At 45.9% G+C, this 20,470-nt stretch overlaps 1 protein-coding gene and 1 long non-coding RNA gene across 9 annotated transcripts in view; one reads left to right on the top strand and one right to left on the bottom strand.

Annotated features, from left to right (window-relative positions):
- Window positions 1–20,470, bottom strand: part of EYA2 (EYA transcriptional coactivator and phosphatase 2) — a 235,240-nt gene that overhangs the window by 36,118 nt on the left and 178,652 nt on the right. Inside the window, exon 10 of the mRNA XM_044927574.2 lies at window positions 6,662–6,751. Within this exon, the coding sequence (XP_044783509.2) occupies window positions 6,662–6,751 (90 nt within the window). The remainder of the gene's footprint in view (window positions 1–6,661; window positions 6,752–20,470) is intronic.
- On the top strand, window positions 1,895–20,290 carry LOC123329141. 8 transcript variants are annotated; one of them, XR_006639928.1, is made up of 6 exons: window positions 9,081–9,286; window positions 12,041–12,191; window positions 14,289–15,731; window positions 16,263–16,641; window positions 17,988–18,054; window positions 18,142–18,375. It is a non-coding gene; the product is annotated as an uncharacterized LOC123329141 (long non-coding RNA). The 8 variants fall into 8 exon arrangements; XR_006544330.2 differs by having other exon boundaries at window positions 9,084–9,286; window positions 14,289–14,748; XR_006639930.1 differs by lacking the exons at window positions 17,988–18,054; window positions 18,142–18,375 and adding an exon at window positions 19,868–20,290 and having other exon boundaries at window positions 9,082–9,286.

Below are 20,470 nucleotides of genomic sequence, written 5' to 3' on the forward strand. Positions count from 1 at the left end.
CTGGAGTGGGTTGCCATTTCCTTCTCCAATGCATGAAAGTGAAGTCACTCAGTCGTGTCCGACTCTTAGCGACCCCATGGATTTTCCAGGCAAGAGTACTGGAGTGGGGTGCCATCGCCTTCTCTGTATACTTGTATGCTGCTACTGCTAAGTCGCTTCAGTCGTGTCCGACTCTGTGCGTCCCCATAGACGGCAGCCCACCAGGCTCCCCCGTCCCTGGGATTCTCCAGCCAAGAACACTGGAGTGGGTTGCCATTTCCTTCTCCAATGCATGAAAGTGAAGTCGCTCAGTCGTGTCCGACTCTTAGCGACCCCATGGATTTTCCAGGCAAGAGTACTGGAGTGGGGTGCCATCGCCTTCTCTGTATACTTGTATGCTGCTGCTGCTAAGTCGCTTCAGTCGTGTCTGACTCTGCGACCCCATAGACGGCAGCCCACCAGGCTCCCCCGTCCCTGGGATTCTCCAGCCAAGAACACTGGAGTGGGTTGCCATTTCCTTCTCCAATGCATGAAAGTGAAGTCACTCAGTCATGTCCGACTCTTAGCGACCCCATGGATTTTCCAGGCAAGAGTACTGGAGTGGGGTACCATTAAAAAGTCCACAAATAACAAATGCTGGAGAGGGTTTGGAGAAAACCTCCTACACTGGTGGTGAGAACATAAATTGGTGTAGCCACTATGAAGAACCAGATGGAGGTACTTTAAAAAACGAACAATTGAGTTACCATATGATCCAGCAATTCCACTCTTAGGCAGGTGTTGGGAAAAAACTCCTAATTCAAAAAGACACATAACCCCATGTTCATTCAGCACTATTTACAATAACCAAGACACGGAAGCAACCCAGTGTTCATCAACAGAGGAATGGATAAAGAAGATGTGGTACATACACACAACGGAATATTACTCAGCCACGAAAAAGAATTTACTAACGTCATCTGCAGTAACATGGGTGGACCTAGAGATTATCATACTTGGTGAAGTCAGAGAAAGACAAATAACATATGATATCACTTATATGTGGAATCTAAACTATGATACAAACTTATTTACAAGACTGAAACAGACTCACAGACATAAGAAACAAACTTATGGTCACCAAAGCGGAAAGAGAGTTTGGGATGACCAGATATACAACACTGTATATAAAATAAACAATAAGGATTTATATTTAGCACAGGGAACTATATTCAATATCCTGTAACAAAGCACTTAGAAAAGAATATGAAATAATATATGTATATAACTGGATCACTTTGCTGTACACCAGAAACTGACACAGCATTGCAAATCAACTATACTTCAATAAAACAAACAAACAATAAATAAAACCTTAGTTTCATTCTAAGCAATATCACCAATGATATCGCTGGCATAATGTGCTAGTCATCCCCCCCCAAAAAAAAATTAGTAAGAAAAAAAATAAGTTTAACAACAAAAAATATTTTTTTTTTCAAGTAAAAGTAAGTTACATGAAGCCTGGGTCGTGCTGAACGCTAGGTAATTCGTAAATACGGTAGAGTTGACTAGGTGATATGCAAATACAAGGGCTCCGCAGAGCATTTCTCAACGGGGTGCCCCTGGCATTTTGGGTGGAATGGTTCCTCATTGCACAAGGCCGTCCGAAGTACTGGGTTATGTGGCCTCTCTGGCTCCGCCTGCTAGAAGTAAAAAATTCTTCCCTTTCGTGTGATAACCCACTCTTCCCTCCCATTTCGACACTCACTCTCCTCCACTTGACACCTGAGAGCAGGGAAGGTGGGGAAAGTGAGGGCTGGCTGTCTCTCGCCTGAATCTGCCCTGCCCCACTCACCTCTTCACCCAGGGGCCACGCGGGTGATCGGCATCGCCACCCCATCGGTGCACTGAGCCCTGAAATCAAAGCCCAGAGGGCTTGCCGCCCAGCGCCTGCAGTCACGGGGACTTAGGACTGGGTCCCGCCCCTGCGTGGCGGGGGCGCACGCGCAGTTCAATGAGCCCCGGAGGCTTGACCGCTCCGGAGCTGTTGGCGTGTGAATTCAATCGAGCCTCCACCCTCGCCCCGCAGCTCCGCTGGCATTTCAGGTGAGGGTCCTCTGCCCTGGATTTTCCTTCAAAAGAAGCAGTTCTCGCACAAAGGCAAACTGGCCAGGTAATTGTCAAGACTTTTGCCCAGACTCCAGCAACTGGCTGTCAACGGAGGTCCACGTCACCCACCACTGTCTTTTCTTTGCCATATCTCTGTATTATAAGTATTGTTACCGAATTATGGTAAAATCAGGGATTGGGTAAGCTAGTTGTATTTTCTAGCTCACCACACAATGCATCTAACAATTATTAATCGGTTTGCCCCTGTACCATGTTACCCCATTCTCGTGTGGTCCCAGTGGCACATGTGGCCACTGGTGGGGAGGCCCATCTGCTGGACATGTACAGGGGAGCAGGCTCTGTGCTGACTGCTTCCATACATCTCCCATCATCACGATAACCCTGGAAGGTAGGGGCTTTTCAGCTACCCCTTTAACAGATGAGAAAACTGAGATTCAGAGAGCTGCAGTCACTCACTCAGGCCACACAGCCCAGGAGATGGTGGGGCCAGGAGTCAAAGGCAGACTGAGCTGATGAGCAGGTGCTTGCTCTGAACTCAGGATGCGCATCCCGAATGTCCAGAGGGAAAGCTGAACTTGGCACCTACTTTGTCTCTGACCAGTTCTTCCTCCGTGGATTCCACCCTCCCCTCCCCCGCCCCAGGAGCCCTTTCACCCTTGAGGCCCGGAATCAGATTTAATGCAAAACACTTGCTTCCACCATTTCCCTCTTTGGTCTTCTCCACCCAGCAGCCAGGGGGCGCCTCTGAACCACGAGTCAGGTCATTTTGCTCCCCCGCTCAAAGTCGTCCAGTGGCTTCTGGTCACTCTCAGAATGTTACCTGGAACTTTACCATGGGCCATATGATCTGTCTTCCCCTCCCCCAAATCTTTCCTGCTCTGGCTCTAGCTGCCCTGGCCTCTCCTCCCTGCTCCTGGAACTTGCCAACTTTGCCCATGCCCCAGGGCCTTTGCACTTCTGTTTTCTCTGTCTGGCACACTCTTTGCTTAGATACCCACATGATCCTCTCTTTCACCTCTTCAGGTCTCTGCTCCAATGTCAGAGAAGTCTTATCTGGTTATACCAAGTAAAATACCCCCTGGGTCCATCTCCTTTGACTTTGCTAGGCTCTCTTTGGAGCATTTCATCTGACATTTTATATTCAGTTATTTATGGTCTGTTTCCCCAACTGGAAGGTCAGTGCGTCCAGGGTGCGGGATCTTGCTGTGCTTTTTTTTTTTTTGGCCACTGAATTCACAGCACTTAAGAGTAGGGCCTGGCGAACGCTAAATTCTCCATAAATCGCTGCTGCTTGTGGAAGCCGACCTCCTAATTTACAGACAGCACTGCAGGCTCAGAGAAAGGGATCGGACTTTGCTCCCTAAACGCCATCATCTAACCATCGGCCCAGGAGCCAGGCCTTGCACTGGGCTCCGCAGACAGCGCGACTCTGCCCAGCCCGGAACAGCCTCCCTGCGGAGCTTCACGAGGCTGCTCTTCAGATTTTGACAGGGGCTCCCCGGCACCATCAAACAGTATGTTTTCACTTGTGTGAGTCTTAACTTCTCCATCGAGGAACGTGGTTTCAATTCTGCCGAGGTGCCCTTGGGGCTTCTGGCATTGGGGACATTTTGGGGGGAAAAAAAAAAGTGTAGAGAATAAAAACAGTCTTCCCTGAGTAGCTCCAGCTGGTAATTACGATGGTTTTCTAAGAGGTGCGACTTTGACTTTGGGGCCAGTGAGGAATAGCAGAGGGGGCAAGGGTCTGAAGATACGGGCTTGAACTCACACACAACGGTCCCCTCAAAATACCTGGCTCTGAGTTTCAGTTTCAACCAAGGTGGACAAAGCCCCTACTATGTATCTGCCTTTCTATTGCATAAGAGCTTCAAACGCTTATGTATTTGCCTCACAGTTTGGTATCATCGGGCTTCCCTGGTGGCTCAGATGGTAAAGAATCTGCCTGCAGTGTGGGAGACCAGGTTCGATCCCTGGGTTGGGAAGATCCCCTGGCGAAGCGAATGGCTACCCACTCCAGTGTTCTTGCCTGGAGAATCCCCATGGACAGAGGACCCTGGTGGGCTACAGTCCATGGGGGTCGCAAAGAGTGGGACACGACTGAGCAACTAACACACACTTGGTGTCATCGCTGGAGTGTCCCAGACATCTCAGACCCCAGGTGCGCTCGACAGAGGGATGGATTCTTCACCTCCCCTGTGTTGCCCATCACAGAGAACAGCACCATCACCCAGGTCAGGCTGAGCCCAGGAGTCTCTCTTGCCTCCTCACTCTCCCTCATCCCCCTTGTCCAACCTGTGAGCAAGGCCTCTTAGCTTTACCACCATCCCTAAGTGCACATCTTCTTCCCATCTCAATCCAACCTGTTTTTCTTCTTTTGCTTGGAGGTACCTCTATGTTAGTCCCCCAGTCTCTCCCCTCCCCCTCCTATTGCCTGTTCTCCATGCAGCAGCCAGAGTGGTCATTGTGCCACATAAGCCAGGTCACGTGGCTCTTCCTGTTTCATGCTTCTCCGCCCCATGGCTGTCCACAGCACTCAGAATAAACCCTGATGTTTATGGCTTGTGTCTGGCTCACGCCTGCCTCTCTAGACTCATCTCTCTCTGCTCTCACTCACCCACTGCAGTCACGTGGCCTTCTCGCAGAACCTAGAAGACATCACACTAGTTCTCACCTCAGGGCCTTTGCACCTGCTGACCCCATCTCCTTTCATCTCTACCTGGCTGACCCCTGCCATCATTCAGGCCTTGGCTCAAATGCCATGTCCTTGAGACACCTTCCCTGACTCCCTCGACAACGAGAATGCTGTTACTCCAACCTGTTCCCTCACTATCACACCTGATTGTTTTATTTTCTTCACATCCTTTTCACTCTCACAAGCATTCTTATTTACGGATTTGTTTGGCTGTTTATTGCCTGGTCTCCAGGGATTTAAGGTGAATCAGACAGACATGGTCTCTGCTCTCATATAAGTAATATTCTAAGCAGGATACAGGGAAAAACGAAATCTACCCTGGACTTTTCAACTACAAGGGCCAATAGTTTTCATTTTTTGCTAAAGCGACTTGGGTTTTGCTATGTGTGATCAGTGGAGTCTTTACTACATTAGGCTCCATAATACTTGCTGAATTCAATTGCCATTTTTTTTTTCAATTTAAAAATTTAAGCTCTTTCTCTCTCTTTTTTTCCCCCTCCAAGATATGAGAGGCCTTGGTAAAGAGAGCTTGCATGTTGCTTTTGGTGAAAGAGATAGTTTTGGGCTTTGATGCTACTGGCATTTTCCACTACTCCAAAGCTCTCTTTCTTCCTCAGCAAGTTTCTATCTCAATCCTCTCTTAAAAAAGAGGCTGGGCAGAGAGCATCAATCCCATTTCACAGACGTGAAGACTGAGGCCCAAATGGCTTGTCGAGACTGGACAGAACACAAGACTGATCATTTCAGCAAGCATTTTCCCTCTGGAACTCTAGGACAGCAGAACAGAAAGGAAACCCTGTATCCTTTCCTGATGATAAATATTGGCAATGCTCCAGCCTGGCCAGGACAGATTTGAAATTTATAGCCTTGATGTTTCTACTTCGTAGTGGAGTCCCCAGGGATTTTTCAGATTCTAGGAAAAAATATTCCTACCAGGATAAATAGAATTGTTCTTTCATAAGCAGTTATATTTTAGGTTGCCTTTATTTTTCTATCTGTTAAGCCAATAACGAGAATATAATTTACAAATCTAGAAGATTCCTATGTTAATTCTCTTATCAGACAACCTTTCCTTACCTTGGAGAAAGCCGTTTGCGTTTTCATTAGGGGAAGGTAGTGCATGTTATTTCCTTTCTTGCTTTTGCTACCAGGAAGCTCACAGACAGACTCTGAATTGCTGTCATTAACCCAAGCCAGATTTTTATATTTGTACAATGCTTCAGCCTTATTCATTACATGGCTTTCTTTTCCTTTGTGTTTGCTTTAGTAGCTCTATCTTAAATATGTTTTCTATTTGAGATTCTTCCCCAATCTTTTGGACACAGGCAGTGTATAAACAAATGAATTAAATTTATTTCTGAAGCTGCTTTCCCCTTCTCCCATCTCCCTTGCTCCTTGCTTAAGGGCACAGAAGCTGATACTTTAAATCAGCATGCTCCCCCTCCCCTTTCTCTTTGTAAAACATGTTTTCAGGGGAATGTAAATTGTTTTTAAAAGCTTCCATCCTGGCCCACTGCTAATTATTCCTGACCCAGGAGGATCCATACTAATTTGCCTTAATAAACTTTATTAAATAGTAAATTTCAGGAGGAAGAAACTACACAGCCTTGATTGGATTAGTAAAACTGCCAGTGGACATCACTGCTAGAGCAGAGAGAAAAGCCCATTAACCACAGAGGGAATCCGGTCGAGTGTGTTTCCAATAAGCTGTGGCTGGCCACAGTCCTATGCCTTCTTGGGGGTTGCAAGCAAAAGTTTCTAGCCTCCAAATGAAAAAGAAAAAAGGGAAAATGAAAAGGCAGTGTCTCCGCCCCCAAACCAGATGCAGGTGATTAAATAAAGCAACTATGGAATGAAACAAGTAATCAAACAATTCCAAACCTCCAGGTCATTGAAGAACAGGTGTGTGTCTGCGAGGTTGAAGATCATTTCTTCCATCATGAGGCCGATGCGCACGGACGCCGTGGTGTCCTGTTAGGAAGAGGAGAGCGTGCAAGTGGGGTTGGTGCCATCTCAACCTCCCCGCCGGCGCTTGGGTTCTGTCTTCATCTCTGTGGCTCCCACGTGGCCTAAAATGTGTGTCCAGGTGGGCTCAGGGTAATAATGTTGCACAGCTTCTGGGATTTCACGTCTACCTTTTCATCATTTCTATTTATCCTCATCAGTGTTTAAATCTCCCCCCCAAATGCCTCTGGAATGGCACCTGTGTTCAGTGTTGCAAGAACCACAAATGGCTGGAGGAAAAGAGAACCTCTTAGAAAACAAGACATTTTAGGGAGAGCAGTATAAACCATCTATAAACTACTGGCAGACTTGGGATCTTGGTACTCTCTTTACACTGATCAGTCTATGACACTGCCTTCCTGCTCCAGATGTTTGAAAAAAACCACTGTTATCTAACAAGAGAGGATTAACTATAAAAGCACAAACAAAACCCACTGTAGTACATCCATACCAGGGAAAACTAGGCAGCCATTAAAAAAATGGAGTCATGCTAGAACTCCTGACATGAAAGAATCATCCAGAAACACAGTAATAAAGAACAAGAGCAAATTGTATCACAGTACACTGTGTAAAGGGCATCCCAGGTGGTAAAGAACCCGCCTGCCAATGCAGGAGACATAAGAGACGCTGGTTGGGTCCCTGGGTTGGGAAGATTCCCTGGAGGCAGGCATGGCAAACCACCCCAGTATTTCTTGCCTGGAGAATCCCATGGACAGAGGAGCCTGGCGGGCTACAGTCCTTAGGGTCACAAAGAGTCAGACAAGACTGAAGCAACTTAGCACGCATGCAATTACTGTGTAAAACACAGGGAACAATAAAAGGGTCCATTCTCTCGCCCTCTTGTTCCTACACACATAATGTGTAGACTGCATTACTCTTCATCCATATTTGGGGTCCCTTCCTGAAAAGCTTCTCCCTGTAGGAAGAGGATACACGCCAGGCGCTGGCAAACTACAGCCCGCAGGTCAGATCTGGCCTGCTGTCTGTTCTGAATGGCTCACAAGTTGAGCGATTTTTACATTTTTGGAGAGTGTGTTGTATATGGTTGCTTTTGGGCTTTGAAGGCTGAGGTGAGTAGCTGTGACAGATGCTTACCGATCCTAAAGTGCTGACTATCTGGCCCCCTGAAGACAAAGGCTGCTGACCCCTGATTTAGAGGTTCCCTGTGGAACTCAACGGTGACCACGTGACTTGCTTTGGCCAACGAAATGTCAGCAGAAGATATGTTTCACTCCTGGTTGGAAGGGCCTTCTCCGGTGGCTGGGACGGTAAAGAATCTGCCTGCAGTGCAGGAGACCCAAGTTCGATCCCTGGGTCAGGAAGATCCCCTAGAGAAGGGAATGGATAACCACTCCACTATTCTTGCCTGGAGAATTCCATGGACAGAGGAGCCTTGTGGGATCCCAGTCCATGGGATTTCAAAGAGTCAGACACAACTGAGCGACTAACACTCCCCCCTCCCTTTTTTTTCTACTTCTGGTTGGAAGCTTTAAGAGCTAGTGTATGGTTTGCCATGCTCTCTTCCCACTTCAAAAGGCTAAATGTTCCAGCTACAAGTGACTCATCAGCTTGGGTTCCAGAATAAAGATGATGAGTGTCAGGGCTACAACAGACCACAACGGACATGTACCATAAATAAGAAGCAGGTGAGATTCGGGGCATGTTTGTTACTGCAGCATAACCTCACTGATTCCAACTGATACACGTGGAAAATATAGAGCACACACATGGGAAATATAGCGCATAATGGTTCTCAACCCTGGCTGCACACTTTATTGACGTGAGGAGCATTTAAAAATCAATAAAATCACAATGGCTGCGGGTGGGATCCAGGCACGAGAGAAGTTTAAACTCCCCACCTGATTTCAATGTGCAGTCAAGGTTAAGGACCACTGGTCTACAAGGAGAGACAACACTTAGTAATAGTCCTCATTAATATCTGTTAGGTGCTTTCTCTGTGCCACTCTCTAAGTATTTATTGACTCATTTAATCCCCACAATGCTCTCTGAGGCGAGCACTTAATATCTTCCCATTTCAGAGATGAGAACACTGAGGCTCACAGAGCACCCTGCTCAAGGTGCCACAGCTAGCGAGTGCTGGGATCTGAAGCCAGTAATCTGGTTCAGGGCAGCTCGGCTTCAGAGGAGGCCTCGGAGCGGCCAGGATTGGGAGAGGAGGAAAGGTGGCCTTGACCTCCATACACCTCTTTTCCCAGTTGAATTTTTCACCAGGAGGCTGTATTACCTCTATTATAAAAACAAATAATGAATGACATAAACCCGTCTTGACCCTTAAAAAAATAGAAAATCGCAGCTGGTGATCTCAGCTTCACACACACAACTGTGAAGGATCAAGCCCAGGAACATAGCCATTAGGTGAAACACCTCATTAGGGCTTCCATAGCCAAAGCTTAGCACGCCAGGCCCTGGCTGGAAGTCGCAGGGTAGAGTGGTCCATGAAAAACGAAGAGGAAACGGGGAAAACAAACTCTTTGGAGCCAAGTAAGGAATCACTGTGTGACCTGGGGAAAGGTTTGGGGGGTGTTTCCACATACTGCTTGAAACCAAACCATTTCACCTCCGCAGGAGTGCACACATTCTTTCCTAGTGAGGCTGTTTGTACGCCTAACCACCTATGCCCAGCCCTCCATGTGCTAAGTGGGAAGCAAGAAGCAGCAGCCATCTAGATTCATCCACTGAAAGGATTTATTCAGAAAAATGTCAACTCTCAGGCCAGCACACAAAACAGGAAAAGCAGTTACTGTAGACAAAAATGGCTTACCTGTGACAAGTGTTTGCATGGTTATAAGAAGCCGAATCCTCTACATCAAAAAAGCTGAAATGATGACTTACTGATATTGGGAGGGTGTGGAGAGAAAGTCTACATGTGTGTGAGAGGCAAGGGTGGGTGTGAAGAGAGAGCTAAAGCCAGAGATCCTGCCAAAAACAGAAAAAAATCATGCAGTGGGTAAAGAAGCAGGTTACCTCAAAATTTGAAGGTAAATACCCAAAGAATCAAGAAGAGTTGAGAGTTGTTGCCTCTGGGCGAAAAAACAGGGTGGGGTTGGGGGCAAATCACTGGGGACTGCTTGCTGCGTTTCATAATCCCTTCCTTTGGAGAAGACAGGAGTTTTAAACTCTACGCATATATTTCTTGGATTAAAAGAAAACTAAAAACAAAAGGAGGGGCTTTCCTGGTGGTCCTGTGGTTAAGAATCCACCTGGCAAAGCAGGGGACACGGGTCTGATCCCTGGTCCAGGAAGACTCCATATGCTATGGGGCAGCTAAGCCTGTGCGTGACAGCCACTGAACCTGCGGGCCCCAGAGCCTGAGCTCGACAACAAGAGACGCCACCGCAGTGAGACGCCCGAGCGCCGCAACTGGAGAGAGCCCGTGCAGCAGCGAAGGCCCAGTGCCGCCAAAAAATGGAAACCTCGGCAAGTAACGTTACCCTCCAGTAAACACTGCATGCTTAGTCACTCAGTCGTGTCCGACTCTTTGTGACCCCATGGACTCTAGCCCGCCAGGTTCCTCTGTCCATGGGGGTTTTCCAGGCAAGAGTTATGGAGTGTGGGCAGTTGCCATTTCCTTCTCCAGGGGATCTTCCCAACCCAGGGATCGAACCCAGGTCTCCCTTATTGCAGGCGGGTTCTTTACCGTCCGAGCCACCAGGGAAGACCAGAGTAAATACTACCCTAGAGAAAAATCCATATATGTGAACAAGGGATGTGTAAAAAGATGTTCATTACAGAGTTGTTTGTAAACTGCAAATGACTGAAAACTATTTAGCTGTCCACTGAAGAGATTAGAGAAATAAAATGTAGAATATTCGTGCAATGGGAAACTAAATTCAATAGAAACAAATGAATCAGATCTCCAGGTGTTAACATGGACACATCAAAAAATTATTATTGACTGAAAGTATATATCCGAGAGTTATATACTGCATGTTATTACCATTTATTGGAGACATATAAAATGTTACTACATATTTTCCATGGGCCCTTATATATCTGTAAATATCTGCAAAGCTATATATCCATAATCAGAACAGTAATTACCTTTGGAAAGCAGAGTGGAGGGGAGAGAGGAATTAGAAGTGATGATCAAAGTGAACTTTAGCATTATCTAGAATATTCTCAATTTCTTTTTTTTAAAGAAGAGATTCAAACATTTCTGGGATTATTAAAAACTGAAACAAAAACTTCAAGACACCCAAAGGTTTCTGAGGAGAACTTTTAGAATAGCTAACTACTCCCTAAGCATTCTCTTATTTCAGTTTTTTCTAAAATCTGCTTGCATGCTGCCTATTATATGATTTTAAACTGTGTAGTGGGAACCTCTTTTCAAGATACTTGATAAAAACTAGTTCTGCTGAGGTGGAAAAGTCTAGAACAGCCCAAGAAAAGTGCAGCTGTCCCTGTAGTTAAGTGACACACAGTGTTACTCTGGGCCAGACCACTGTATCCAAGTAGAAAATGTTTTTTTCAGGGTTGTAAAGACTGAGAAATGAAGAAACAAAAATTGGTGGAGGCTGAGCATGAATTAATGTGAGGACAGGGTGACAGGGGTTTCATCTCATGCTGCCCTCTGAATGCATCCCTGACATGCTCTATAAACACACCATCCTGGTTTGCTAGCTTAATTCACCCTGTGTAGCTTGGAGAGGGAGGAAGCCCACCTGAACTAGCACTCCTCCCAGTCAAAGAAAGCCTAAAATATGGAGTCTTTGCATCATGTTTTTCCAACTAATAAAAGGACTAAATGAAACAGCACACATGTAACCCCTAGCCCAGGGTCTGGCATATCAGGCACTCTACGAGCGCTGGTTATTGTCAAAACATCCCAGTGCGCTTCCTCGTGTTTCTGTAAACCCAGCAGGAATATCCCGAATCAGATGGGATGCTATGAAAGATGTGCTTTATGAAAATACCATCTCACATGAAAACCATTTTCTTAATCATTACATACTCTTTGGATTAAAAAAAAAATCAGTGGTTAATTTCTTAAGTAACAGCAAGAAACAGATTGTGCTTAAAAAACAATCAATTTAAACCAGAATGGAGAACTGAGAAAAGGGAGTTTTCCCAAAACGCACTTCGATTTGTAACTTGTCTGTGGAAAGGACTGCGCTGGGGGCCGTTGGGGTCGGGTGGATGGAATGTCATCTTTGACTCAAGAATCTGGGTGGTTCTCTCCCCACGAAGGTACAAATCAGACTGCAGATTTTTTCAATGTGCTCTCATGTTCTACAGATTTGTCAGGGTTCGGCTTTGATGACGGCGAGGTGGGCTACGGACGCTTTCATTTAGGAGGCTGATGAGGACGTTCCAAGCACAACAACCCCCCTCGAGGCAGATGCTGTGGGTCTGGATGCAGCTGTAACCTAATTATCACGCATTCTTGGTGAGGTTCTCTTAATTAGAGGAAGATGGTGGGGGTGTTCACCATATGGGCCCCTCAAAGATCTGCCTTGTGGATCAGTAAGTTATCTTGTGACGTATGGCTGTATTTCCTGGATGCGGGTGGAGAGGGTAAGAGCCTTAAAACAGAAAGTCTTTTCCTAAAACGAAATTAATCGAATATCAAACAAACTTGAAGGAGGAAAATGGCATGTGGATTCCTGGAGGTTTCAAAATCTGAATGCAAAAAATTCTTCGGGGTTAATTTAGATGTTAATTTAGATGACGGCAATTGTTTTCTGTCAAGTGCCTTCATCACTCCAAATATCTAAGCTCTCCGATTTAAGCCGTATTCTTAGAGGTCTTCTGCCCAATCCCTGTGGATTAGGAGGAAACCATTTTCATTTCTGAAGGAGTCCAAGTTTTGAACCAAAAAGTCGTATGTAATGAATCACAGCTCTATTCGTCCAAAAGAGAATTTCCTTTATTGAATTTTCCAAGTTTTCTATTTTAAGCACATAACGCTTTTGTAGTAGATGGTTTAATTCATCATTTAATTCTGTTTATAATTTAAAGAGGTGAGAGCCACACTAATCAGCATCACAACGCTTTGAAGAAAAGAAAGGCATTCCCCCAAATTCATCTTGAAACTAACTTATAAGACTGTGGTCTTTTTTTTTTTCCCACAGCTGGCTGGATAATAATAATAGCCAGTAATTACTGAGTGTTTTGTAGTAGGTTAAGAGTGTGGGTTCTGAGCCAGACTGCTTATTATGTTCAAAGCTAGTTCCACCTCTTACCACTAGATGACTGTACAAGTTACTTAACCTCTGTGTGCCTCAGTTTTTCATCTGTAAAATGGGGTTAATCAACTCATAAAATTGTTATTAATACAAAGATTAAACGAGTTTTTCAAAGAGTAGGTTGTCATCCGGGAGAAGGCAATGGTACCCCACTCCAGTACTCTTGCCTGGAAAATCCCATGGACGGAGGAGCCTGGTAGGCTGCAGTCCATGAGGTCGCTGAGTCGGACACGACTGAGCGACTTCACTTTCCCTTTTCACTTTCATGCATTGGAGAAGGAAATGGCAACCCACTCCAGTGTTCTTGCCTGGAGAATCCCAGGGACGGGGGAGCCTGGTGGGCTGCCATCTATGGGGTCGCACAGAGTCGGACACAACTGAAGCGACTTAGCAGCAGTAGCAGCAGGTTGTCATCCTTTTAGTGAATGTTTACTTTAAAAATGACCAGCTTAAAAAAGACAAAAAAAGAATGAAACAAATATAAGAGAATCTGCTGCTGCTAAGTTGCTTCAGTTGTGTCTGACTCTGTGCAAGCCCATAAACGGCAGTCCATCAGGCTCCCCCGTCCCTGGGATTCTCCAGGCAAGAACACTGGAGTGGGTTGCCATTTCCTTCTCCAATGCATGAAAGTGAAAAAATAAAGTGAAGTCACTCAGTCGTGTCCGACTCCTAGCGACCCCATGGACTGCAGCCCACCAGGCCCCTCTGTCCATGGGATTTTCCAGGCAAGAGTACTGGAGTGGGTTGCCATTGCCTTCTCCGATAAGAGAATCTAGGGGTTACTAAACTACGGCTGTCAGTTTTTATAAAGTTTTACTGGAACACAGACATGCCCACTTGTTCGCTCAGCGTTTGTGGCTGCTTTTGGGCCATAATGGCAGCGTTGATCGCTCCTGCAGAGCCTAGCCTAAAGCCTAAAATATTTATTATGCCACCAGGGAAAAATTTACCAATCTCGAGAATAGATGACACTCCAGTGTTCTTGCCTGGCGAATCCCAGGGACGGGGGAGCCTGGTGGGCTGCCGTCTGTGGGGTCGCACAGAGTCGGACACGACTGAAGCGACTTAGCAGCAGCAGTAGAATAGATGATGAAACATCAAAGTACATCATCATATGCGGATTCATACGAAAATATTGGGGGATCAGATCCCACTGTTTCCAAAATCTACTTCTGGATATTCTGGTTACACGAATACATTTTCCATTTTGTCTTAAACTAATGTGTGCTGTTTCTGTTGCATGCAGTTGAAAGATTCTTGACTCTGCTCACAGCCTCCCTGTGTCTGCACCCAAACAGGTATATTTCAGTCGGAGTGGCAATGACCACAGGCAAGTTCAAGTGCTTCTGCACATCTTAGGAATAACTGAGCCTTTCCAGGCAGCACTTCAGAAGACTGTCTTCTCTTTTGATGGCACCTCTTACTCCCTCAACCCTAAAGTGTTGTGAAGTCAAGTGCACGGAAGGGCCTGTTTTATTTTCTGGTTTTAGGGCCACAGTCTCTTCTTTATACAAGCATCGCCTAATGGAGCAAGTGCTTTCCTCCAATGAGCACCGCAGATCGCCTCCACCATTCACCAGGTGTGCATGAAAGTGGCCACAGGCAAGAAGCTCCCTGAAGCAAAGCGACCGAGAACATTAACTGAGGAGTCAGCAGGACCTGGCTTCAAATCCCAGGACTGCCATTCCCCAGAGACATGACCTTGGATCAGATGTTCACCCTCCCTGGGTCTCAGTTTCCTCACCTGAATATAAGCAGGTGACTCCTTTCTAGGGCTCCCGTAGGATAATGAGTGCGATATGATTTCCTCCTGGGTATTATTAGCACAGGCAAATTAGCAAAAAGGCATCAGAGTCCACAACCTTCCATCAGAACGGTTTCCCCACTTAGAAATTCCCGTGCAGTAGTTTCTCCTGGTATTTGCTAAACCACGGCCATTCTTGTAACACCTTTGCAAGTTTCACACACTGCAGAGCAGCTGTGTTAACTTAGGATTTTCCTTTAATTGAGCTACCCTTCCTGCACATTTTTTTTTTAAAACAAACACAGTTCAGAAAGAAACTTGTCCTCACAACTGCAGATGGCAAACCTGTTCCACTCACCATAGCAGAAAGTTAAACACGAAGATGAGCATGTATGTTAGTTTCTTGTGGATGCTGTAACAGATTACCACAAATTCAGTGGCTTGAAACAACACAAGTTTATCCTCTTACAGAGTTCTAGACATTAGAAATCTAAAATCAAGGTGTTTCAGACTTCCCTGGTAGCCCAGTGGATAGGAATCTGCCTGCCAAAGCAGTGGACAGGGGTTCGATCCCTGGTCCGGGAAGATTTCACGTGCCATGGAGCAATTAAGCCTGTGTGCCACAACTGCTGAGCCCCTGTGCTGCTGCTCCTGAAGCTTAGAGCCTGTGCTCTGCAACAATGACACCCATGCATCACAACCAAAGAGTAGCCCCCACTCTGTATGATTAGAGAAAAGCCCGTGCAGCACCGAAGACCCAGTGCGGCCAGAAATAAATAACATAAATAAAAAAATTAAGTCAAGGTGTTCCTTTGGGAGCTTTCAAAGGCGAATCAGTTTCCTTGCCTTTTTCAGCTTCCAGAGGCCAGTGCATTCCTTGGCATCGGCTCCTTCGCCACAGCTAGTTCCTTCTATCGACTCTCACCTCCTGCCTCCCTCTTCTGAGGACTCTGTGATTACATTAATCATACCTGTTAAGTCTCTTTGGCCATACAAGGTAACATTCACAGATTCTGGAGACTGGGACCTGAACACCTTTTGGGGGCCCATTTGTCTGTCTACCACATAGCATGCAATGAAAAAAATGACAAAATGCTGCTCTTTTGGGTGTGTGATCTCATATACCATGTTTTAAGGCAGTTGTTTAGTCACTAAGTCATGTCTGACTCTTCGTGACCCCATGGACTGCAGCCCACAAGGCTCCTTTGTCAATGGGACTTTTCAGGCAAAAATACTGGAGTGGGTTGCTATTTCCTCCTCCAGAGGATCTTCCTGACCCTGGGATCGAACCCGTGTCTCCTGTGGCTCCTGCATTGCAGGGGTATTCTTTACTGCTGAGCCACCAGAGAAGCCTGTTTTAAGGCAGAGGTTCTCAGCAAAGGTGGCATCTCCCCCTAGAGAGCAGTTTGCAAGTTTGGGCAACACTCCTCCTTGTCATAACTGGGGGGAAGTGGCATTTGGGGAGGGTTGATATTGTGATTTATAGTACGAAATATATATTTGGGTTTTGTCCCTGTTTCTGGCACAGAACTCCTAAAGCCCTTGGAATTTTTAATAGCCGAGATATGGAAGCAGCCTAAGTGCCCATCAGCAGTTGAGTGGATAAAGACGATATGGTGTGTATATACAACCGAATGTTACCCAGCCAGGAAAAAGAAGGAAATCTTGCCATTCTGACAACACGGATGGACCTGGAGGATATTTTGCTCAGTGAAATAAGCTGGACTGAGAAAGACAAATACTGTTTGTTTTCACTTGTATGTCGAATCAAAACACCAAAACAAACCAACGTAAAATGAAAACAGACTCATAGATACAGAGAACAAACAAGTGGTTGCCTGAGGAGAGAGGGGTGGGCAGAATAGGTGAAGAGGATTGAGAGGTACACGCTACCAGCTGTAAAACAGGTAAGTCACAGGGATGTGATGGACAGCACAGAGAACACAGTCAACCATACTATAAAAACTTTTTATGCTATGAAATCTATAAAAATACAGAATCATTATGTTTCATACCTGAAACTAATATAATACTGGGAGAAGGAAATGGCGACCCACTCTGGTATTCTTGCCTGGAGAATCCCACCAACAGAGGAGCCTGGCGGGCTACAGTCCATGGGGTCACAAAGAGTCGGACATGACTGAGCAACTTTCCCTGGGGTGATGAACGTATCCACATGTTGGGAAGGTGGCACACCCCAGTTGCATGTGGGTGCTCCTGTGCTGGGGACCTTTCTGGACCCTCCTTATGTACTCCTCCACATAGCTGTTCATCCGTATCCTTCATAATATCCTTTGTCATAAACTAGTCCCTGTATGTAAGTGTTTCTTTCAGTCCTGTGAGCTCCAGCACATTAGTTGAACCCAAGGAGGGGGTCATGGGAACCTCTAATTTATAGCCAGTTGGTCAGAAGCACAGGTAACAATGTAGACTTGCAACTGGCATCAAAGTGGGGGCAGTCTTGTGGGACTGAGCCCTTAGCGAGTGGGATTGACCTGGATGCTGTCTTCAGGAAGACAGAGTCAGAATTGAATTAACTGCTTGGTGATGTTGGAAAATACACATTAGAGGGTGCCAGGGATACAGGACAGTCATTTGTAATGAAAAATTGTCACACATCCCACGTAACTTTCCCATTTCATTGCTGGACACTCTTGTTATAAAAAACCTGTTTCTAATTATCTGAGCCTAGCCTATAACTCATGTTTTTACTTTATTCCCAAGGGGCCTTTAGATCATCACTGAGAGAGGGAGACGGTGAGGGAGGCTGAAAGCAAGCACATTTGTATGCTGGGCTATATACGGCTAGCTAGCTTCCACTCACCTCCAAAGCTGTTGTCCACACAGCAGCAAGATCGGTCTTTTTAAAACAAAAACCAGAACTGTCCCTCCTCTTTTAAAACCCATCAGCATCCTCTGGCCCTCTGAATAATGCCAGCATCCTTCACTTTTCCACTCTAACCCACTGGTCTGCTCTGTGAGCTTGCCAACTCAATACTGCCTCAGGGCCTTTGCACTGGCTATACTCGCTGCCTGGAATTTCCTTTCCCCAGATGCTTTCCTGGCCGGCCCCTTTGTAACATTCAGTTCCCACTTTCAATACCAGAAAGACCTTCTCTGATCATCCCGCCTGAAGTAACCTGGGTGCTGACCCTCCACTCATGCGGCATCTCATTACACTGTTACAGTTTTTAACAGCATTTATCATTATCTGGAAAGATCTTATGATTTTTGATGCTTCTCTCTCAACCAGAACACAAGCTCTATGAGAGCTATTGCTATGTAACTTGAACCTGGACCGGGTACGAGGCAGATGCTCAGTTAAGTATTTTTAAAAATAAATATTTAAGTGTGTGTAAGTCTTTTGTATATTAGCACACTTCCTCCTCAAAATATCTTGTCCCTAGTTTACAGATTAAATGAGATTCAAAGCGAGGAGGAGATTCAAAGCGACAGAGCCGGGATTCAAACCCAGGACCGAAGCGGAGCAGATCCCTCTGGTCCTTGCGCCTTCTGCCCACCTCCCCCTACTACCATGCCTCTGCCTGCCTTTGGTCTGCGGAAAACTTTAAAGAATAAGTTGAGTCCAAGAAGTGGGAAGTGTGCAAACAGGAAAACAGTCAAAGGAGCCTGAATAATAATAATAATGTAGTCGTTAAGCATAGTCAAGGACCTTTAGTTCTTTCTCAAGGGCTGTAGATAGTATGCTGAGCCAAATCCTGTGATTTGTATCTGTCTTATAGATACTAAAGTATCTGTATTTAGTATCTGTCTTATAGATACTAAAATAGCAGGTGGAGAAGTTAGCTACATGATGACCAGACTGTACCCAGGACATGCCCTACCGCGATTCTGAAAACTGGCCGCAAAGAAATGGAAACAAATGGACCCTGGAATTGAAGATTAACTGGACCTAAAACAATCAAGATGACACTGGTCAGACCACCGATGACCCATCTGAAGGTCAGAGATGACTGTGCTGTTTCTGCATGTAGCCCCCTCGCCCCCAAGACTTCTGTAAAAGCTCTTGCCCATTGGTTGCCAGTGGTGGTGGTGGGGAGTTGGCCTTTGGACAGACGTCCGCCACCCTCCCTCTGAGCTGCCGGTATCTGAAATAAAGCTAACTTTCCTTTCCATCAACGTGGCCTGTTTATTGGAGTGGCAAGCAGCCGGACCCCACACTCTTTCGGTAACAGGATTACGGAAGAAACCAGAATCTTATCCATTTTACTCACGGAATATGTCTTCACAGGAACTATTAACAAGTGCTTTATTAAGAAAAAGAAGCTACAGTCATATTACCACCAGAATTTTTTTTTTTTTTAAATGTCTGATTTAAAACTGTTGAGGTCTACTTTTAATGAACAAGCGAAATGAAGTTGCTCAGTCGTGTCCAGCTCTTTGCGACCCCATGGACCCTGGCTACCTGGTAGCCTACCAGCTGCCTCAGTCCATGGAATTTTCCAGGCAAGAATACTGGAGTGGGTTGCCATTTCCTCCTCCATTAATGAACAAGGGACCCATTGAATTAAATTACACTTCCAAAGTTAAGAGAAATGACAGGTGGTTTGCCATGCAAAAATCAGCCTGATCCTTTTCTCAGTCTCAGGTTAGCTTTCCTTTTTAATAACTGCTGGGCTTCAGAGTGGATAAAAGGAGAGACCACGTGCTGGGGAAGGATCTCCCTTCATTGCCCCTGAGCATTTGTGCCTCCCATTTCCCAGACGTGATGTGGAAAAGCAAAGTTACCCAGTAAATCCCTCACTTCTTAGCTGTCCCCCACTCCCCGCTCCCCACTCCCCAAGCCAGGAATGGTTTCAGGAACCAGACGCTTTGGCTGAGATTGGAAGTCACATCACTTGAGCCGGCCTTGAAGGACTCTGAATCCTCTCTTGGCTCCCCAGCCTTCCACCCCAACCCCCGATTTATGAGCAGCCCATAACTTTTTAGGATGTCATTGTATGTGTCAAAGAGACATGAGCCGGGGGAAGGCCCATCCTGGTAACCAATTCAGGCCTCTCTAGATCCGTGAATGTTACCAAATGCAATGCTTCCAAAAGTAATTTTCAGAAAAAAAACCAACCAAACAATGAAAAACACAACTCTCATATGCACATTATCTTGTTCTCACAGGGATCAAAGGACGGCAGCTTCCAGGGGCAGTCTCTTTCACCCTCATCACAGGGGTCTCAGGTGAAACGCCAGTCAGTCCTTCAACATGAAGAGGGGGCAGCCCACGGTCTTTCCTCCAAGATGCTCCTATGCCGACATCCTACAGGTTAAGCCACTTCCGGTCTCTAAGTGGACCCAGCCGCAGGTGTAAGCCTTCCTGGACTTCCCGCTCCAAAGGCATCTCTGAGTACTCCCAGTGGGAAGCATGTCTAAAGAGGCATCTGGAGATTTCCAAACTCTTCTCTTACCCCGAAGCTTCTTAGGTGATGGAATTAGTTAACCCTACTTCAAGCTCCTCACAAGGCATTTTCTTAAGGAAACTTGTATAACCAGCAGAGGTAGATGTTCATGAGTTCGGGATGTGATCTTGCTAATTACTTGTTAATTAGCAAGCTCACGGCTAATATTCCTGAGAGAACTCAGCTCCTTAGATGTTTTTCTGAAAGCTAGCGGCATGGTTAACAGTCAAATTCACTAAGAGACTTCCTTAGTCAATTACTTTATTCTTATTTTTTTGGGCCACACTTCATGTCTCGTGGCAGTGGTCCCCAACCTTTTGGGCAC

The sequence above is a fragment of the Bubalus bubalis genome, chromosome 14 (assembly GCF_019923935.1).
Source record: "Bubalus bubalis isolate 160015118507 breed Murrah chromosome 14, NDDB_SH_1, whole genome shotgun sequence".
NCBI classification, from domain to species: Eukaryota; Metazoa; Chordata; class Mammalia; order Artiodactyla; family Bovidae; genus Bubalus; species Bubalus bubalis.